The sequence below is a fragment of the Botryllus schlosseri genome, chromosome 4 (genome assembly GCF_051294905.1).
Source record: "Botryllus schlosseri isolate E-star chromosome 4, Bs_hap1, whole genome shotgun sequence".
Taxonomy (NCBI): domain Eukaryota; kingdom Metazoa; phylum Chordata; class Ascidiacea; order Stolidobranchia; family Styelidae; genus Botryllus; species Botryllus schlosseri.
The window spans coordinates 4,775,092-4,798,314 of record NC_137239.1 but is presented as its reverse complement, the minus strand read 5'-3'; the positions used below and the strand labels follow the sequence as shown (position 1 = coordinate 4,798,314).

The following is a 23,223-nucleotide window of genomic DNA, read 5'->3' as shown; positions in this document are numbered from 1 at the left end:
TCAATTATAGGCCCAACACCTAATCATTTCTTGCCACGCGGTAGTGTCGTACCCACCTCATATATAGGTTTTCCCTGTGACAGTATTGACAACATGCATCTTGTTGTTTTTGACAGATCCATAATCGTAATGTCGAAGAAAGTATATTGTGTGGTTGAATTCCTAGACAGCAAGGACAAGGTGTCGGCAGCTGTCGTGCCAAAGACATGGCTTGGAAAAAATGGCCGATGCTCCTGGCCCTCGAAAATGTCATCTAACAAAATTGACAAGTTGCTGAAAAAGTTCAGAGATCCTGAAAAAACCTGGGCATTGCATGCCGTTAAAATTTTGGCCGAAACTAGTATGTTTCGTACGCGTATTGGATAGACCTATCCTTGCGTATTACTGTATTACTTATTATTTCCTAGATGACTATGCAGAGGCAAACAAGAAATTGCAAAGATCTCTGAGGCAGACGGATTGCGAGCTTTCGGAATCTGCTGGAGCACTTCCAGCTAAACGGAAGTAAAGCAAAATACTCTTAAAAGTCTTCTCTATGGAATGGAACTTCAAAATATGACTAATGATAACACAGGTCTACAAATTTCAAACAAACAAAAAAATGGTGGTGATAAGTCTTTCTCCTTTTTTCGACTTTTGAAAATATATATCGACGCAGCGTTTTCAGATGGTGGCAGTTTTCATCTTTATACATCATTAATGGTCAAAAAATTGTGTCTAATAACTCCATACTTCAGTTATTTCCTACCGTTATCATGGAATGTCTGCCCTGCATACTTAGTCGGTCAATATCCCATTTTTGTTTCAGAGTGATCCCTTCTCGGAAGAGAAGATTGATAGAAGAGACAAGCAGTGACACCGATGATGATGATAGCCCGATCATATGTCCACCACCTGTGTGGCGGCCAAATAATTCTAAGAAGTCAGGTACAGATCAAATCAATTATCCAATTTCTGATTCTGTAACTTGATGGCTAGCACAATGCTTTATCATTTTCCAGCAAAAAAGTATTGCTACTTGGAGGGGCAACATAGTCAGTCCCTCGGTGACAGGGAAGATGATCCTAGTGAGGAAGTACCCGCATCATTCACCAAGTCTCGCTGTTCGGACAGGCAATACAATGAACCTGATCGGTTTCTCGACAACACTGATATTGATAGTGGTGAAGAAGTGCCCTCCTCAGTTATATCCTCAACAAATCAATACAATCTTGGTGTGTATTGTATTGATATTCAGCAGATGCATAATATTAAAAAATATTATTTTATGCTACAGTTATATCGGCTGAATCGAAAACCATGGGTCGCAGATTGGTGAATCTTCAATCGGACGTCAATCGAATGTCGCGTAGCATCCAGAGAATAGAACATTTCATGGAGCTGATTCTGCCATACTTCAACGCGTCTATGACATCAGAACTACCTTCAGTGTTTCCAATACAAGACGGTGAAAAACTACAGAATTTGGATCAGCTTTTTGCAAGGGAGCCGGGAGTTTTCGAACGGATGGTAAACTTTTGCTTTTGCAAACAAAGATCTGTACTAACTCGTACGTTCGTACAGGTGAAGACTCTGGCTAATATTGGTGGCGATACTTCCGATGACTTCATGAGACGGGTAATGCCGAGATTATTGCAGAACGAATTCGCAAATCGCTGCAGCGTTTTCGGACGAAATGATAAATTTAAGCTGAAGAACACAATCATTTTTAAAGGGGTTTTTGGTAATACCCGAGTAATTTTTATGTCTTTTAATCGGTTATGAATTGATTTACCTTCGACAGCTGCAGTCAAGATGAACATCAACACAAAAGATTGCACCGAAAAAGATATTGAACGTGCCATGCGAAAGTGGATCACCAATTCAAGAGATCGTGCCGGTGGTTCAAGATTCATGACAAAGAAGAATTCATACCCAGGAGCGACACAGGATTGCAATCGTCTTCAACCAGAAATAGAAAAAAGCAACGCAGAATGATATCAATCATTTCATAAAATTGAGCACTCATCTGGCCGCTTCGGTGCTAGGACATACTGACAGTGGTGGTCAGTAACAAGTATTTTACTCTTTCAAAACGACGGATTATGTGTACTTGATTCGATTATCAATTTTTTTGATATTTCTACTTGAACAGTTTTTCATAGTGGTTGAAAATTTCAAGTAGTTTTGGTATACGTTCACACCAATTCTAGGTGTTGAATGACCACTTAGTGTGTGTCAAATCAGCATAAACATGTCAAATAGCTATAGCAGAACTTCTTGAATGTATTTTCAAGTATTGTACCAGTCAATTTATGGTGTAACTAGTCATTTTTGTTTGGTCGCTCGCGAAGAAACATCTTGTGATTTGAAAGTATGCGCCACCTCTGAGTGAGTATGAACGATTGAACATTATCGTTTTTGAAAAATGACTTTTTTTAAACAATTTCACTGGCTACTCGATCAAATTGTTAATTTGGCTAAGAAACTCTCAACATCATATACGGCTCCATTTGAAACAGTGGAACTGGAAGCGTAGTTACTGCATTACAAAAATTTGAATGCAAATAAAATAGTTGGTATCTATGGTGACCACCTAACAGTTTCATAAAGCAGACAGAATAATTGGAAAGAAATATTATTTAGATATTATATAGTCAATCCAAAACTTTCTCCTGTAGCAATGCGATTACAGATAGGAATTGAACCAAATTTGGTATGCAGCCAACTAACAATTTATCAAGTAGCCATTGAAATTTTAAAAAGAATTAATAAACAGCCCTGTTAGACTTGTGCACCACTGCTAGTCTATTGTATTTGTACATTTTCGTTTGTTTTGTTTATTATTTGCAATCTGTGAATTTACCAGACAGACTTGGACAACTAAAACATTTTCAGCTTTTCCAAATTAGATTAGGATTCGTCCTACAGTTTTTTTCCAAACCACATTAAAAATTGAATGTCGCTCCAAATTATATTCGATTGCTATAGTTGTCCAAGTCTGGTTCCAGATAACTGTGCAAGCCTGTCATCTTCGTTTGTTTGCAATATGCCAATTTTGGTATTTTCGTTTGTACGTTTGCAATATACCAATGTTCCAGGTAACTGTGGGAGCCTTTTTCTTATTAATATGGGTTCCCTGGTATGTAAGTGATAGATGATGGTTCATGGGATATGATTAGATCAGTTACGACTGTAGTGGGTGGATTGAGGTCTAAGCGTGGGATCCCCACATAAATGAATGGGTAACCCACATGGTGCCACAGAAAATACCTCTGTAATATGGGGCCAAAAAGGTACGGGTACCGATTGGTTTCCCCACTTGGTACCCGGACCTCGTCCCATTTTAATACCTTCCGGTACCCAAGTAGTCGTGCTACCTGGGAGATTCCAACCAGACCAGACTGGTCATATCTTCCCAAGTGTCATGTCAAATGATGTCTCCGTACAATACAAAACGGGATTTCTCCTATAATTTTGAATCGCTGATTTTAATTCGGGATACAAAACTGCTTTTGTGCATTCTATAGCAGTAGATCTATTTTTCGCATGCTAACCGTCTCACAAGGGGTGACCACAAGGATTCAAGTACTCTCATACAAATCTATTACCAAGTCTGATGGTGTAGTGAAAAGGGGTGGGGATGCTACTACTGGTAAAACTGCAATCGGGCCACTGCAAAAAGTACAACATAACGTACTCCGTATCATAGCAAGGGTCTCAAAGTGGCCTGATTGTCGATCCAACAAGTACAACACACGCGCGTCCACGTCATTGAAAATTCACATGATCTACCGAAAAGATCATCGCTCTGTCATATATGCCGTACCTGACGTTTGGAACAGATTCCCGCCGGCCACCCGACAGTTGACAAGCATGTCCACATTCATGTCGAAATACAAGCAATTTCTACTAAGTAAATACTAGTCTGCCCTCAAGATTACCAGACCACGATTTAACCTATTGTTCTTGCCTCCCGTGACATACCAGCCCTTTTTATCGCTTTCTTTCTATTATATTATCTTCTTTAACTTTTGATTCAGTGTACCTGCCTCCTTGTTACATCGCCTAGGCCAGGGGTTCTCAGCCCTTTCTTGGCCGTGGCTCATTTTCCGGTTTGAAAATGTGCTGTGGCCCACCTCTTATCTTAAAGACATAATCCTGTCCAATGCGTGGTAGTCCACGGCGCCGATATGCCTATTTATTTAATCTATCTGTTAATGTACTGATGACATTTAAATCGGAGCTGAGATCGCGCAATGCGCGACGAAAATTTTCGAGTTGAATAAATATCTTCCAACAAACGACCATCGAAATAATCTTGGGTCCCTTCGAGCTCCCCCAATCGGGAGTTCGGGTGCGGCAGTTATGGCCCTGGTAGCTCATAGGCTAAAACTCTTGTGTTTATTATGATCGTCCGCTGCTCCATTTTCGTCGCGAAACACAATGATCAAATCCCTGCATCCACTTTGTGATTAGGGTTTAACTGCCACTATGGCGGATAATGATATAATCATTCTGGTCCAGCTTCAAACAATGCGGTAATGAACGGGGTGCTACTACTACAGAGAAGTGGGGAAATAGTTTTTTAATATACATGCTGTACAATGTACATTATAGCCTATGTCTTGTACCAGACCAAATAAAGTTGTGATGTCAGAATATTCAATCCAATGATATAATCAATTCATGTGACTCTTACGTTATGTTCAATGATTTCCAGGCCCGATATTTTAAACCGACTCCAAATAATAATGCGCTCCGCTAAATCCTCAATCCATTACGATTCGTTGCGGTGGTGCAGTATGGCTTCACCAGAAGTTGCTAATTCAATTATAAATATTTTTGTCTTACAATAATACGACCGGTCGAAGTACAGTAAATCTATACATCAATTACACTTCATTCCAGTTAATTACACACCCTTTCAACGGCATAAGACGGCATATGACCCTGACAGAATACTTGGTTACTTCAGGATTACCCGCCAGTTATCAATCACATACCACCGACTCCGGCTTCGACTCCGACTCCACACATTTTCAATATACCGACTCCGACTCCGACTCCTGAGTCTTTAAACGAACCGACTCCGACTCCAGACTCAGACTCCAGCATTATTACCAATTTACTTCAAAAATTATATGCCACATTGTCGGTTGAATGACTATCATACAACCATCAAACATATGCAAACATATGATTAACAGTGGCGTGCTAAATTGTTTCATTGCGGAACAGCTCGAATTATCCACTATGCAATTAACACGAAAGAAAGATTTGCTAAATATCCTTCCATTTTCAAGTTTTCATAACACTGACTCTCTAATATCCTGAAATGTATGAATCATTCAAATATGGCAGATATCCAATCCTGTATCATAAAAATGTACATAAAAAATCCAAGTGCAGCTCTTGTGTATGAGTCAGCAACTAATAAAGAGATTGAACTTACTAATTTTGTCATTGCACACTATCCTGATTACAGGCACACACACTCTTATTACTAACAAACATTGGTGATAAATGGAATTTAGTTAAGTAGTCAAAGACCATAGCCTATGTCTAGTCTACATGTACTTAATCAAGTATTCAAGGATTGGGACTTGCAGTCTTTCTTAATCATTTGTTCCACACAAACAGCTAAGCTACACTACAAATATTTTTAATTTTGTCACGTGAGAAGCATCGTTTGGTCAAATTTACATCATTTTCACAGTTTTACAAAACCAGCCGATGCATTTGCTCTGTCACAGTATCATGGTATAATACCAAAAATTGCATCAATTTTGACTGTATCGCGAAAACGCATATTGCGATTTTCTTCCCCTGTGCAACTAAGATGTAATTTGCAAGTGATGCCTAATTTTATCTATATCAGGGGTGGGCAACTTTTTCGGCCAAAGGGACACACGAGATTTACGAACCATTGCGCGGGCAACTGGAATGTTGATAACCTTTTTTAGTCGTCCTATAGGAGCGAACCGAATTAGGTAACATTGCGAACAAGACTTATATTAATGCGCTCTAAAATTGGTAACAATATGTCATACAACTGTGCAGTGCGCAATCAGGCCCTGGTCACGCCAAGCACGAAATTTTTTTGCAAGATAATGACTGAATTATATCAATAAATATGTTGCCAACATACATTGGGGACGCATCTGTGTACCATTGGGCTAATTTGGCAGGGACAGGATTATTCGACGTTTAGACATAGCAAAATCGACGCAATCAGTGAACATGCCTTTATCATTTTGTGCAAATATTTTGTCGACGATCTCGCTGCGAGTGCACTTAGCGAAGCCGATGTCGGACAACACGTTATCTTCTAATTGCGAATATAGTTAGACTCAATTCTGTGAATAATATTTATTTATAATTTTCGGAAGGGGGCTCAAATACTGAATGCAAGAAATCGAGTGACAATGAATCATGCGAAGTACCGAGATAAATTGCAAGTCAAACAAATCTGCTATGAAATATTCTACTTCATGGTCATATACGAAGATCTGGGATAAATATCGCTGGCCCCTGGATATGTCAAGGCGTCAGAACTGTTGTTTTAGTCATCATCAAATTTCGCGGTCATGCTTATCAAATTTTGGTTGGCCGTGCAATTGTACCTGATGTCATAAATAATTTATAGAATTACATCGCAGGCAATACCTAACGTTCTCGTGTGCCAAATTTGGCCTGCGTGCCACGGGCTGGCCGCACCTGATCTGTATGGTTATTATTAACAGTGATTGGTGGTACATAAAAATTCTATTGAAAATTCTTTGAAAGCAAATGTTTTGATGATAGAGAAGTTGGAATCGGAGTCGGAGTCGAAGTAAGCGTCATTCTCACAAATTTCAACTCCGACTCCAGTCAGTATTTTCCCACCGACTCCGACTCCAGCTATTGTAGTTTTCACGACTCCGACTCCATCAAGCGAAAATTACCCAGACTCCGACTCCGACTCCACAGCCCTGGTCTATAACTAATTATCTTGACAAACTATACCAAGTACAACAACAATATTATTCAAATAGTTTGAAATATGATTATTTCGTGCCAGGGGTGAATTCACAATAGTAAATCACATTTTCACGATGTGATCCCATCAAAGAAGGCCTACTTGGAAATACTTCGAATATTGCTATTGTTGGTGCTGCGGCTCTCGGCGCTATCCAAAAGTAGAAAGTTGACCCGCGAGAATATTGCAGTTTGAGATCCCTGCCCTATATAATGTTGATGATGCGCTATAAAATAGTTTGGGTCCAGAAATACTTCATTATTTCGGATGCCCCAAAGATACATGTTTTCATGTCACATGTCACGTCGTAGACAAAACTTTCTAGGTATTTAACCATATAAAATAGGAAATTAGGTTTTGGAAAAGTTTCCATTACTTGAATGAGTGAAATTGTAATAAGTGCCAGATTTTTTTTTCTCGAACACCGGTCTATATTCTTGTTTTGCAGATATTGATGACTGACGACTTCTATTAAACAATTGAATTTTCGTATTTTATCAGCAAATCTGCTGTTGCGAAAATTGTTCTATCTGGGATGTACTCTACCCTTGATTTATGACGAAATGAATAGGAAAAGATCGCTGCTGAATTTATCAGGATGTGGCATTTCAGGATTGCCTTAGATCTATAGACAGAAAGCATGTTTCGTTGCAACTAGCAAGCACTCACCAGGTCAGGTATTTCTGGCCCAATCCCAGTTCAACAATCATATTCTATTCATATTGAATTAGGAAATTTATTGTTTCAAAATTGATTATATCATAAAGTGAATGCTAAAAGATAGTTGATGGATTTAACATGATATAACATTTTCCTAGTTACCTAGGATCTACAATGGAAATGTATGAATATGTTGGAAGCAACACACAGTGTTGGCTCATTATTTGTTAACTGTATTTCTATAAACATTTATATATTAGCATGCTATCAGCTGCAACTGATGCTTCATTCAGAAATTGTTGACATAGATGGATTTTGTGGTCAATGCGGTAATTCATCGTTCTCCGATTTTACTGAATTATTTTATAGAAGACAGTAAATTGGTCGTTATCACCATTTCAGATTAATTTCAATATGAAGTGCCAGTATAGAATTGAGTGCATACATGTATGTTTTGTTACTGTGCAAACTGCTTTTATACTACTCCTGATTCAGTGACGTTCTGAATATTAAATGCAATTGGATTTGTTACCTACAGTCGTTCAACACCGTAAAGGGGAAAATCTTGCTGAGTCTACCCAAAATAGCATCAATTTGGAATCGGTTGTATCTTTTTCGAATGATTCCCCCGTTGATAGAAGACTGTGCGACTTCGCATACAGTGCCTGGCATTACTTTATAAATTCAATCATTCGCTCGGCAGCCATCGACGAAGTTTGTATAAGTCGATATGTGCACCATATCAATCTAGTGAGTTGTGACAGGGAACCTGGAATGTCTGTTTACGACAGAAAGTCATGCGTGGCTTCATTCGATTTGCACCGACAGTGTGAACTTGAGCCGGTCTCAAGGGTTAGTGATTGGAATGCTGGCAATACTAACAAAGTTAAATGACATTTATGTCACTCAAATTTTCTTTACAGATTCCGGTAAATATTGATAAGGCAGAAGGGTTTTATTGTTATTTCTGTGTATGATCCAAAGTATTCTGGACCAATAAATTCTTAGTCCAACACTTGTTTGGTACATTTACGATTACAATTTAACAATCAACAAAACGCGGTTCGCTTGAAATCAGATCATGTAGCATATTAATGTTATCGATGTATACCAATACACGGTGATTTACAAGAATAGCATACTCATACTCACGTTATCGAGTTATATGTTTCGGGAACATCTCCATACACGTAGTTGTCGATATTAACTGCTGCAGATATCCCTACAAACAGTAGAGGCATTAGGACCGCCCATAATATCGACCACAGAACCACCCGCTTGCTCTCGACGTTATTTCTGTTGTAAATTGGCTGAAAGCAAATATACAATTATATTCAGGAATAAGACTTACACCTACATTCATCCTGAGAGGTGATGGACCAGACCTATAGGCACCGTCGTGATCAAAAGTTGGAAGCATTTGAATTGCCAAAATTTCTCAAATGATCATATGTAATCATTATGTGCACTTAGTTGATTATATTGCCTTGCACTATTTCAATTTAAGAAAGTTTCCTTGTTCAGAATTCGTGACGCGATATCATATTTATCAGAACCTTAACAACAAATATTATGCTATGTATTCTGATACATATATGTTAGGGTTGTTCAGAATTGATCGACTTTCAAAATGTCGTGGTTTTCAGTCCGATTCCCATGCCTTATACCATAAAAACCTATTCTAGGTACTTTTTTTTCGTAATTCATCCCTTGCATCCGTGTGCACATTGAGCTGGAAGAATATCGGCTAAAAATAGGGGATTCCCCTAAAATTTGAGTGTCGCTATTCGGACTAGGCTAGTAAAGCGTCATATATAAGCTGGTTTTATGTAGCTATTGCGGTTGGAGTGCTACATAACCTCACTATAGAAAGTATTGTCAGCTCAGGACACCATTTTCATATCCCACACTGCCTTAGAACTCCTCAAAACTGCCTAAGACTGATAGTCATTTTGTTGGATCACCTATCGTATACTCCTCAACCCTACCCGAGATTGTTCATCAATTGCCGGGATCACCACCTGCAAGAATACAACTGTAAATGTATCATTCACTCACAGTCACAATATAAACATCACATTGTTCAATTGAAACGAGACAAAAAGGCAAAGAAACAGATCGACTTGGCACATTGCATTGCACTGGGATGCAAAGCTCACTAGAAGTCGTTTCGGAGGGAAATTTGAGGCCTTGACAGTGCTGGCATAGTCTATGTATTCCAACGCATTTGAGAAAGGCAAACTTCTTGGCAATCGAACTCTGGAGAGTGCTACAGGAAAAGCACAGCCTGGTCTGTCATTTGAACTGCTGGAACTTCAAATTTAACAAATAATGTCAGAGCTCTTGTGTTTGACACAACACCCTCAAACAATGGGAGAAATAAAGGTGCGGTTCTGTTACTTGAAGAATTGATAAACAGGACAGTTTTCTACTTTCTACTTCTGCTTGTCGACATCATATTTATGAGCTAGTCATCCGGGGAGGTCTGGAAGTGAAGTGCGTTTGGATCTGCGACTACAGACCCTGAAAACACAGATTTTAATACCTTCCAAGAAGTGGAAAGATATTGATCAATCAAGAAGCTCTAAAATACTTCAGTTTGATGAATGTAGCAGGTTGGCGAACAAAGCTGATGGAGCTAAGCAAGAAATGATTCCACTGATGAAGCCATATAATGGAAAGCAGAAAGAAGTCTTGATAATAAATGACTACAGACAATGTGCAACAGGCACCTTGGCGATTGTAGCTGCCCAATATATTGATACTCGTTTTCGCAAGCCTGGTGCTACTAATAGCACTGGATGGATGAGTCAAGTGCTGTACTGTCAAAAATGTTCATGTGGAGAGAGCAAATGGGCTATTCTGAAAAGTTCATTAGAAAGTTGCCCTGTTTTATGTCCCAGCTTGGTTGAAAACTGGTAATGCATGTGACGCACAGTATATTGATCTCAAATTCCTTCATGGCATGACAGACTTTTCATTGTGCGATTTCACAGTTCCTGATGTGGCATATAAAAAGATGCGAGAACATCATTGGCATCTCACCGAGGAAACGGTGGTATCAACGATGTTCTCGGCTAAACCAAAGATTCCTGACAAGGTGAAGGAAGCGATGGCTGTTAAATTGCTGCAAATGCCAATCCTTGAACAATTCCGCAGAGGTAGGCTATACCTCTGAGTCTAATCTCCGACTCTGTCTCTGAGTCAATGAGTATGGTCTCTTTAATTGAACCGGAATCATGGTTTCTATTCAATGCTATACATGAAGAACATGATTGGTTTAGTCTTCCAGTTTCGGAATGGCATACTGATTCGCATTTCGTGACTGCTCAAGAATTTGTGAGTAGCGTTGAGCTTTGCATCCCAGTGCAATGCAATGTGCCAAGTCGATCTGTTTCTTTGCCTTTTTGTTGCGTTTCCTTTGAACAATGTGATGTTTATAATCTGGCTGTGAGTGAATGATACATTTACAGTTGTATTCTTGCAGGTGCTGATCCCGGCAATTGATGAACATTCTCGGGTAGGGTTGAGGAGTGTAGGATAGGTGATCCTTAGGCAGTTTTGGGGAGTTCTAAGGCAGTGTGGGACATGAAAATGGTGTCCTGAACCGACAATACTTTCTATGGTGAGGTTATGTACCACTCCAACCGCAATAGCTACATAAAACCAGCTTATAGATGACGTTTTACTAGCCTAGTCCGAATAGCGACACTCAAATTTTAGGGGAATCGCTATTTTTAGCCGATATTCTTCCAGCTCAATGTGCACACGGATGCAAGGGATGAATTACGAAAAAAAGTACCTAGAATATGTTTTTGTGGTATAAGGCGTGGGAAAAGGACTGAAAACCACGACATTTTGAAAGTCGATCAATTCTGAACAACCCTAATATATGTATTAAAATTTACCAGATTCCGTACAGATAATGAAACCGCTGATTTCTTCTTTAGCCGATATAATACGAACCTTCACGACTGCGATTCCGAAAACCACTGCCTCGCAGTTCATCCAAGCGCAAGATGACAGCATGAAAAGATGTAGAAAAATAGCAATCGTTATACACGAAGCGGAGTCGACGTCCGTTACAGCAGGGTGAGAGAGAGATGGTAGTTGACTCACGAGTAAAGTGATATTCATTCCCAGTAGTGAAACCGAGAGAGACACGAGGAGGAACGAGGCGTGATATCTTTTTCCACGCCATGATAATCTGATAGTATAAGATCAAACTCGCATTAAAAGCTGTATATGTGTTCCCATAATGTGTCTTGACATATAATATTTCATTCCTTATCAAGGTCATACATACACAGGGTATCGTCTATGAAGACATGCGGAATTCATTTAAAGGCCCGAAAGTCAATTGTGGGGTTTTCAATGATGGGATCCAATTATTACAGTGTTTCCCAACCTTTTTCGACTCATCGTACGCTTATCGAGCTGGACACAAATTTTCAGCTTCTACATTTACGGATCCTTAAAATAGTACATGTTAACGGGGAATTTAATCACGCAACTCTTATCGCTGTTGAATTGATTAAACAAAAATGACTTTCCCGAGGCTCAGAAAACCGATTTCTGCGACTGCTTACCGTTGTATTGGCCCATGTTTTTAGTCAAATTTGGTGTCATATGCAGAATAAACCGTCTTCACGTGCATTTTAGTCGTGTTAGTTAAATTTACGTAACTGGATGTTCTAGCATTTTCGCTCCCTATCACCCCTTTGGTATTTCCGCCACCTTTTTTTTAATGAACCAATGGGGGGGGGGGATATCGCCCAAGTTGGGAACTACTGAGTTATTAGTACAAAAAATAATTTGAAATGACCGATACTAGTCAAATATGGACGATAGCCACTCGTGTAGGCAGTGCCAGCATGAGTAACGTTGATTTGTTGAAGGTAAGTAAAGTAGACTGGTGGCCCATTACAAATTCTGTGAAATGAATAATTTCAAAATCATCAAAACTCGTCCAAGTAGTCACACTCTCAACTACAAGTAGAAGTAAAGCCGTAAAATTCTACTAAAGTAGACCTAGAACTAACGATTAGCAAGCAAGCAAAAAGTAAATATTGCGCGCCTACTTTTTCCTAAAAAGGTGCAAACTTTCATGAAGTTGAATTATTCTGAAATGATAACCACTTGAAGAACTTATTGCAAAATATAAATCAAGTATTTCGGAAACTAGACGTACTTCGCTACTGAAAAACTCGGAGAAGTACTACTCACGGTGCACAGAAAGCGTATATCAATATAACCGCGATAAGGGCCACAGATGATATCGAGCAACCGACGATGGTGATTATGTCCAGATTATATATCGCGGTAACGACGGAAGTGGTGTCCTGTTGAAGGTGTTACATTCGATAAGCTGTCCCGTGTATACCAGCGGCGACAAAATAAAAAGATCTTACAAGACTACATCAATTTATAGTCGTGAATGTGTGAAAAATCAAATAACACCTCAATATATATATATATATATATATACATTACAACAAATAAGATTGATGTATGTATTTTCCAATGCATAAAAAACAATGATTCGTTTGTATTAGTAATGAATACCCGAACTAAGCTACTTACATATAGGGCTGCGAAGTTAGTTAGATGGTTGCAAGTGCAGATCAGGGACCCGTTTGTGCTTTCATCGCTAACAGTACATCCGTCCGGTGACCAATCGGTGGCATTTTCCAGCCAATATGCGCATACCGACCTATTTTCGCTGTTTTCTAAAACTGGGAGCTGTAAAAATAATTTTCAGATGTCATTGAGAATTCCTAGTCACAAAGTATCAGCTTATTTCAGTTTAGCATTGAATCAACTCTGTTAGAACTGGTTAAAACAGTGGTTCCGACAGTTATGACCCGGGACGTCCGTGAGTTCACGAGGGCAGTCTCTCGAGATCCCATTGAGGCCAAGACAGACATTGAACACACGCACAAGATTTGTGGTCTCACGCGGATTTTAGTGATAGTCGAATAATGATTGTTGTAGCGACACGTAGTATTACTTGGTGAATGAGGGTGAAGTTGCTGTTCAAAGTTGGACCCCAATATTATGAATTTCCGATTACATCTCTAGTATCTGTCACTTTATCAGCTATTAAAGTAATTTGCATCATGCTGTTCCGTTTCCACCGAACAATATGATGACATTCCCCAATGTGAAGCCTCGCCATCTAAGTTACACTGATTCGCCATAAACATTATTTATAATGTTTTCGTTGTTTCAGAAAGTGATACTTTATTGGTTCTGTTTTAACACTCTTGTTGATGCACAGTCCATTCTGTCCATTAGTAAACCATAGTAATGAATGAGATGTGAAGTCCGGTAGTATTTTTGTTCTGATTTAGGTAAATATTCGTTCACCCAAGACGTGCAGATTAGCGTAGGTGTTTCCTGTTTTAAACAAAAGGAAAGTTGCAATTATATGACATCAGTGGTTATTTTAGTATGTTAATTCTCTGTCGAATCTCACTCATCGTTATCACATGTGCGGATGATTTTGTTAGTTGTGCGATGAAAATTAAATGTGAAAAAGAATATAAACAGGGGTACTTTCGGAATTTTGAGGCTATTAGCAAAAATTGTCCGGCTCGCTAGCAAAACGATGCACACCAAATTCAACTCAATTCGTACGAGTAGAAGAGACAGTATTACATTTTGTAATTTAATGTAATAAATTTATATCTTCTTTTTCAAATTTTACCATCTGACTCATGAGATTTTGTATTTGAATTTGAACAATGCAAAGCAAATTTGACTCAATTCCAGCTCGTATAAGTGAAGTTATACGTTTTTTCCCTAATAATTCTTGATTACCCACGGTAATTACTATGTTTTCAAATTTAAGATTTTCAACTCTAATACCTACGCTATGGTTGTGACTTGAATAAAAATTTGCCTGTGAGGAATTAATGAACATTTGGCTACAAATTAATAAAATCATAATTATTCTTTTAAATCGTAAAAAAATGTCCATTGTAAACTAACTTCTATTTTCGACATTTTTCCATATATAGATAAAATTTACAATTCAAAGGATACTATTTGCGAAATATTTAATCTTTAAATGTTTGTCCTTTTGCAGTTCTGGCAAAGTTCTTCTATCAATTTAACTTCTTTTTTCTGAAATTATGTTAGTGCCAGGGACATGGCAACGGACTTACCAGACTTCCAATTGGGTTTTAATGCACTTTATCGCCACAGGACATTCGAGCTCAAAGATGGCAACAAGTAATCTTTGGTAGATTCTAGAGCAGTGATTCCCAACCGCGGCCCTGAGGGCCGCATGCGGCTCCCAGCTAGACTTTTTGCGGCCCCCACAAAAATATTGAGAAATCGATTTATGAAAAAAATATACTTATAAAATACTCTTGCTTGGCTTGGAGTCCGGAGTTTTCAATTAGGATTGCAGGAAAGTTGTGAGTGAACTGCTAAGATGAGTGGACTGCTAAGATTACGTCACGTTTCAATGCAATGTGCCCTAACTTTCCAATTGAACGGGAAGTACCTGTAGATATAGGTATTGACAGGTCGGGCAGTACCTAAAGATATAGGTATTGAAAGTTCCGTAACTGTCGCACGCCAAACACCCCAATTGGGGGGAGCGAGCGCGAAGGGGGCTCAAAATTATTCAGTGAATTAGCATAAATAGAGTATTTTATGATATTTTTGCAACTTTCTCAAAGATTTTTCGCGCAGCGCACAATTTCAAGTTTTGAAGTACCTTAATTAGTGGGTACTCTTCGACCAAGATAAGATACGCAAGATTTATAGAAGTGGGCATATCGGCGTTGGCAATTACCGCGCCACGACGCATATAAAGTTTTAGGTCATGTAACATGCGACTCGAAGAAGTGTGCCAGAACGATCGGCAGCGAGAAAACCATGGCTGAAAAGGGCTGCCCTTACTTACGCAGACCGATAACTTCGTTATGTATATTCAAAATACACATAGGTATAATTGACCATAGGCGCCTAAATGACTGGCGCCGAATGTTCCTGTCTTGGCAATGTGAACGTCAGAAGACAAATAGGCTTATCATCCCGCAGGGAAGAATTATATGCCAGTGAAGAACTACCAATTTTAAATTGTGTGCATCTTTCAGTTTAGTACGTTTGGACCATTCTATATTTTTGATATAGCAGGCTGCAGGTCACGAAATAAAAATAACATCATGAATAACGAAGTCGTACCAACGGGTCCGCCCGTCCGAATATGTTTAATTATTATTTACGGGCCGTAAAGTTTAAAGACACCTTACTGAGCTCTACCGGTAAATCTGATTACGCGAGCAGAGAGGTCAAGTAATTGAAAGCAATATGCAATTCCCGATCTTATTAACCTATTTTATTTTCAATAATCGAAAATTTTCGCGCTCCACGCTGGCTCACTAAACGGGGATCTTGATTTCGTGGCAGAAGCGAACAACGGCAAGGAGGGTCGGTTTATCACCCTATGGAAGCTCAAGACCTAAGTGTTTTTGCGGGCCTGACAAAGTGGTGTTTCGTTCCTGCCAACGGGTATACGCATGAAGATGTGTAATTATTATTGAGTGGACCTACCTTTTCAAACACAACTCACTCGGCTCAACCGGTCAATCTGATTACGTGAGCAGCGAGAGGATAAAATTGATACCAATATATATTCAATTCCCGATTATATTGACCGATTCAATCATGAATTATAGAAATTTTTCGCGCCTCGCGCGATTTGTCGAGAGAAGCTGCCTAATACGGACACCCGATTTAGATGATCAATAGCGATAAATAGCCATCTAGCCTAAGGGGTCTGGGGGCTTCGAAGTTCGGTTTATCACCCTATGGGGGGGGGGGCAACAGACACGTGTTTATTTGGGGGGCGGGCTGACGAAGAGCTGTTACGGCCCTGGGTATTGATAACTAAAATTTACGGATAGATGGGCAATAAGTGACTCACGATTGAATACGCCGAGATGCGTACTGCTTAGCCGGCAAAAAGAAGCATAATTGGTAGTCCTATAGCTCGCGACCCAAGCGTCTGAATAATTTGATATGTCGGTGTTTATCGAAAGCGAGTGTGGCACTGATTCTAAAAATACGAATTGATGGCTCGCCAGGGCAATAAAACTACTCTGAAATAGCCAGCAAAGGTTGATTGTTCTGAACAACGGAAACGCGGCAACACAATGGCCAATGGCGTCAAGCGAATGATCGGAACAATGCCAATTTTCATATTTTGGTAACTATTTTGGGTTCCCTTCATTGCCCTGGTATTCGTGCGGCCCCGGTCGTACTCTAAAATTCTAAATTTGGCCCTGCCACCGAAAAAGGTTGGGAACCACTGGTGTACACGATACCTAGCGACGACTCGGGCCACATAATGTCACAATGCCGAAATACATATTGACGTTTTAAACGTCGCCAATTGTATCAACTGGGGCGATCAAATGATGTAATATTCTCAGTAAGTCATAATCTTCCGTCGCTTTGCCAACGATTTCGACGAAGACATGCAATGATATATAAGCTTACGCCTTAAAGGGGCACTGCGCTCTAAAAATGATGTGGTCTCAAATCGAAGGTGAAAACGAACAAAAATTTGGGGCCGCGGCCATTTCCTTCAGAACGCCACCGTATTGGAGCTGCAATTTATTGAAATTTCTACAAGACCGGCTGCCGCGGCTGCTTAACCCGTTACTTGGCACGATATCTTCACCGTCGCACTTGCTCGACGCGATTAGGCAGTCACGCAGAGAACGAATTTTAGATAGTTTTCAGCCGATGTTATGACGGAAATGTGTCTAAGTTTCGTTCTCTGCGTGACTGCCTTATCGCGTCGAGCAAGTGCGACGATGAAGACATCGTGCCATGTAACGGGTTAAGCAGCCGCGGCAGCTGGTCTTGTAGAAATTTCAATAAATTGCAGCTCCATTACGGTGGCGTTCTGAAAGAAATGGCCGCGGCCAAAAATTTTTGTTCGTTTTACCTTCAATTTGAGACCACATCATTTTTAGAGCGCATTGCCCCTTTAACGGTCGAGGCCAGACCGGACAATGTATTCAACGTCTCAGTATTGCTACGCTGATATCGGGCAAAGTGTAAAACGGTAGTCGCCAACAACCGGACCGCATGGATTTGGTTTTTATGGTACAATACACATATGAAATCAAGATTGAGCCCGTACCCCTGCTAGATTTTTTAAATCAGACAACGAGATCAATTTCATTGATTGGTTGAATAAGCATCATTCGCTGACTACCTACATGCGGTGTATTTCGCTCATGTTGTTGTTTGATTGCGGGTCAAGCTCACATCAGAGAGTCACTAAATATTTACAAACGGAAAGCTGGATAATTCGAACAAACTTTTGTAAGAAAGCAAGCATTTTTTTTATATTTTTCATATATTTTTTAATATTATAATGAAGTGAAAATTGTAATATTTGAAATGGATTCACAGTCCAGTTCCTACAAAAGGTTCGTTTGTGAACGTGAACCTTCATATTTCTGAGGTACTCACACAGAACGCGAACATGAACCTCACGTTCACACCATCCCTAATAGAGCTGGAAGTTTATACCATCCAGTTAGTGGTATAACCTACGATTTTCTTTGTAAAATCAGTCACCATCCTCGGTTTTCTAATATTTTCATCTACATTTCTGGCTTAGTGGATTGTACCAAGTTTTCGTAGTGTTTTACCACATTTGTACCAAATTTGTAGCTGAGAGTAGGATTTGTTGTAGACGTGGGATTGATGAAATCTGATATATGCTTTGAGACACGATATATGATGTTCACAACCAATATATTGCGGTTCATCAAAACCCTTGCTAATCATTTCATTTTGCAGTTTCACCACAACGCCATTCCGCCGCCTAGGATCAACAGATGCTGTTTCACATATGATATGACATTTTTAAATTTTCCCATGCATCATATTCCTCTAATCGGTTTTCTGGACCTCTGAAAATATTTTGAGTAGTTCTACTTTCACCTTTTGGAACACCCAGTTTGATTTGTGTCAGGCAAATTCAAATTATGCGATATATACATTCTACATCTATAATCGAAATGAATATTTATTTATTAATTATTTATTTTTGACTAGAAACAAGAAGACGATAGGATTAATTCAATCTGGGCAATCACAATTTACGAAAGTACTATTTTAAATCTTCGCAATTAGAATTGGGTCCGTTAAATTCCAATCAGTCGATTTCTATATTATATAATTTGTATCTACAAAAGGAAGTCCATCTTTCATACAGTGAAAATTGGAAAAATTTTGAGCTGGAGGTTTTTGTTTAAACCAGTGGTTCGTAACCTTGTCTCCAGCGCCCCCATGTGACGATTTGGATTTTGAAGGGGCGGAAGCGCTCAGGGCCGAAATGGGGGGGCGCTGGAGAAAAGTAACTTCGCAGTAAATGGTGTAGTAAAGACATTTGATTATATAGTAGAACAGTGGTAGTTCTATATATCCCTGAGTTCTCATTGCAACCTAACATGCGACAAAATCTGTCAAACCTAAACGTTTGTCGTTGCGCTCATCGCCAAATATCCACCGAAGACATTTTCATGAATGCAGTGGTTTATTTTATTTACTGTAAAGTGAATTTGGCGTACTTCTGGATTACAAATTTCCCTTTAAAAAATTGTTTTGAACTAGATGTTGTATCCTGAAGCGCACTACATGTCGATTTAGAACAGCCACTGTACTACGGGTACAGCTTTTGAGAGTAATGCCCTTTGTACATTGAAGATGTTTTGAAGCTTTTGGGCCAAAATGATTAACTAAATATACTTGCATTTGAGAGCTACAAAATTAAATCCACGGAATATTTCTTCATCGTATCATATAGCTTGATACAGCTTAGTGTTATTACCCCCATTCATGTTAAAGTTAAGAGCTTAGCGTAGTAATAAATTTAATGTGAGCAAATCTCTACCATATTCTCAGTTGATTTGGTAGTCACACAAAGCAATAAAATAAACCCCAATTCAATTAACTTCCCCGTAGTGCCAATAGTAGAGGAGAGTTCGGGATCTTTTCATCGATCTCGAACCAAATGCTATGAGCCCGAATATGATGGATATGATCCTGAACATAGCCCATACAATTATACCGTTAATTAGTCGGGTGTTCTAACAGTGAAGTCCCAACCAGAAACCGGACCACGTATCCGTTTTTTTTACTACACTCCTTAAAATAGGGGGGCTGCAGACCCAGGCAATTTTTGAAAGGAGGCACTGGAGGAAATAGGTTAAGAACAACTGGTTTAAACAGGCGTTACTTTTGTGAATTTTCAAATCAGTTCAACCAAGTTCATCATTGTGACTACAGGACACGCAAAAGTTTGAATTGTTTTTCAATTCTTAACCCTAACCTAAACTTCTAGCAGTTGAAATTGAGCCAAATTTGCTTTTTCTCGTTTTATCAGACCACTTGGTAATTCCATGGGGTTGACAGTAATTTTTCAGTTTCAGTTCTAATAGTCGGGATTGAGTCAATTTTGGTGCGCAACTTACCTTTAGCCAATCTTTTTTTGGATAATAGCTTCGAAAACCCAAGTGTAAACATTGAGTTATTGACTTGTTTGGTTAAAAAACAAATCGTTGGTGAACGCCGATTATTTATTCATACTGCTTACGGAAAATGTTATATTCTGCTGACTTAGTCCCTTGATACTATTCTCTGCCAGCACGTTTGCTGATAATATCATGTTGTCGGCAAGTTCGGCTTCATTTGACACGACTGCTGTGACATTTTCAGCACGAGATGCGCTGCGAGAAGTATTCCGCCGAAACAAAATGCTATCGCGGTAAACCACTATCCATGATCTTGAACCTGAAAATGCAATTTGCATCTTGTTATATACTAGGGTTCAGCACAGTGGTTCCTAACGTGGCGATATTGCTCCCATGGACGACATTGAGAGATAAGGGTGCGGAAATTCCCAAGGGGGTGGCTGGGAGGCGACAAGGGTGAAATTTTAGACCGTCCAGTGAGATATATATTTAATTACCACGGCCAAAAATGCATGTGAAAATGGCTTATTCAATATGACGAAAAATTCGACCACGCAAAAAGATGAACTCAGCGGCAAGTAGACACGAAAACCGGTTTGCCAAGCACCAACTCGAACAATGGCCTTTCTTCTAGGTCAAGTAACGATGGATCAGAGTCAGTTGATAGAATTTGCCGTTAATATGTTTCCTTTTTGGATCCGAAAATATGGGAAGAGGACGAAATGTTTTGTCGAGCTTTAAAAAAGGAGCGACGAGTCGTTGCAAAAGGTTGAGAACCACTGTTTATGTATCAGGATTGGAATACTCGTAGTTGAGGCCCGTCTCGAGTAGAGCAGTGATAAATCATTATTTGGCAACTGAAATTAAGCGCCTCTTTTCACTGTAACAGTGCTTACACGCTTTTTTGAAGTCGCGAACCAGTTTCAATGCTACTTCTATTACGCAACTACTACGAGATATGATCAAATAAAAGAAAAAACAATATTGGTAAACGAATCAATGCATACACATGCAATATACTATTAATGAGATATGAGTCAACTGAGCTTGCATGTAGCGTATATTCAGATTAAGTCTAGACATGATATTGACTTGATTTTCTTTCCCGGAAAATATCTCAGCTTTTGATTTAGATATGCTGAATGTTAATTTCATTTCTTTCCTTTACTTGGCATTGCGGCTCGGGCTGTGTTTGATATCCATAGTTTGGATATTCTTTGATCGGAGTAACGACAAATTTTAAAAGCTCGTCATAACCTATCGATATACTGTATCAGAAATCATTTAATTCCCGTCGTATATAAGCTCTAAATTAGCTATACGATGAAATAAAAATGTGCCGTCTATATATACATGAAAATTGTACAATGTACATACATCGTAATGAGGACCGATCATCAATTCCGGGAAATTACATTGTAACCACACGTTAACACAATATCATGATCAATATTAATTTCACCAGTAGCCGCCGCTTCTTCTGGAATGAATATGGAAGCTTGAACTCTGTTTCCGTCGATAAAGCTGCCGGCTGGGGTCGGTTTGCCAATGAACACAATCTGATCAGATCTGAATCCTTTTCCGGTGTCAGGTCTACGAAGTACAGCTACCCCGAATCCAGTTTTATCTAAGGACATGTTGTACCGTAAGTTCAGAACGAAAGGGTAATCATTCTGATTTAGATCTTAAAATGCCGACTATGTGTAACACGTTGAGATTGCAATCGATACTCATTTGTAATAATGTGATAAAAATATTGGTCAATCGTCGATCGAAAGCAATGATTTAATCATTAGAATGTGGAAAATTGCCATGCTGAATTCTGCTGTTTGGTTTTGTTATGGTAGAGTAATATATTTCCGAACGCAGAATTGTAATGGGACATGTAGTCGCTTAGAAATAGGGATCTGTCGAGTGCCAAGTTCAAGAAAGATAAATATATTACTTTCCCCAGAATCCACAGTTATTCGATTCATACCACTCGAAGTCAAGCGATATATGAAGATATCTACTACTTCCACTACTGCTACTACTACTTACGGTTACTTGATTGCATCAGTACACATGACGATTTCCTCATAAATGTATATTACCGAATATGTCCAGATCTTTTTGCATGTAGTGACGACATCATTTTATTTTGGTTACTCAGTCAAACGCAAATTCTGACGACAAAATTTCACCGCAAACAAATTTCAATACATTATCTTGAAACATAACGACCTCCAAAGAAAATAACAACTGATAGGACTATGATACGCCGTTCTTGCTTTTGAAAAATACACGTAGGAAGTGTTATGTGGTCAATCTTCCAGTAGTTTAGTGAAATAAACACTCGTCGATCAAAAAAACACCGACATTCCAATTTAAAATTAGTTCCATAAACATAAAACGTTGTTGGGACGGTACGTAATATGCGATGTGGTGCTGGTGTCCATGTCCCTGAGACAGGAAGGCACGTTCCAACTGGGGAGATTACGCGTTAGCGTACACAAGTAACATTCTGTATTCAATTCAGAACAATAGTATACTAACACTACACAGAAAACTCAGCTCTGCTTAGTACTTGACCACTCACTGTCTGAAACCAGCAGACCGACATCACCACTGATTGACGTGTAAGTCGATGCCGTAGCCGTATTTCTGAAACTGCGGGTTGGTGATGAGTCAGACGAGGTCAATTCCACTTTTTCTGCGACAGTGTCAAGCTGAACGATGAGCCTGCACAAAATATATCAATGACTTCTATGTTATGGTAATGTGATGGTCAAAGTAGCTGTCGTCGATGCTCAAGTAGAAGTAGAAGTAACAAGCTCAATTTCTGCTCAAGTAGTGCCAAAAGTGGCGATTTGAAAGTACGTGAAAAGTAAGTATTCCAGCTATAGTTTTGCATAGAAATGAAATCGGTCAAGCAGAAGTAGTATAAATCATAACCACTTCGGGAAGTAGTGAAAATGTACTGAACACTTCTGGTATTACCGTCACAGTCGCATGACTCAAGAGCAGTACAATTAGGTGACTATAGTATTCAAGTAATGTGAAAATCGATTG

The 23,223-nt window shown here is 39.2% G+C and overlaps 2 protein-coding genes across 39 annotated transcripts in view; one reads left to right on the top strand and one right to left on the bottom strand.

Moving 5' to 3' along the window:
* The window catches only part of LOC145437880 (adhesion G-protein coupled receptor G7-like), a 161,772-nt gene that overhangs the window by 19,563 nt on the left and 118,986 nt on the right, over positions 1–23,223 (bottom strand). For all 38 annotated transcript variants that reach the window (XM_080315224.1, XM_080315228.1, XM_080315232.1 and 35 more), the window contains 7 exons: positions 22,751–22,893; positions 21,635–21,799; positions 20,295–20,491; positions 13,244–13,402; positions 12,887–13,002; positions 11,627–11,867; positions 8,813–8,970 (listed from right to left, as the gene is read on the bottom strand). In XM_080315224.1, coding sequence (XP_080171350.1) covers positions 8,813–8,970; positions 11,627–11,867; positions 12,887–13,002; positions 13,244–13,402; positions 20,295–20,491; positions 21,635–21,799; positions 22,751–22,893 — 1,179 coding nt within the window. The remainder of the gene's footprint in view (positions 1–8,812; positions 8,971–11,626; positions 11,868–12,886; positions 13,003–13,243; positions 13,403–20,294; positions 20,492–21,634; positions 21,800–22,750; positions 22,894–23,223) is intronic.
* Positions 1,223–3,345, top strand: LOC145436875 (uncharacterized). Its single transcript, XM_080314079.1, has 3 exons — positions 1,223–1,509; positions 1,564–1,723; positions 1,784–3,345. Exons 1-3 carry the CDS (start codon positions 1,300–1,302, stop codon positions 1,975–1,977), a joined length of 564 nt encoding a protein of 187 aa, XP_080170205.1. The 5' UTR covers positions 1,223–1,299; the 3' UTR covers positions 1,978–3,345.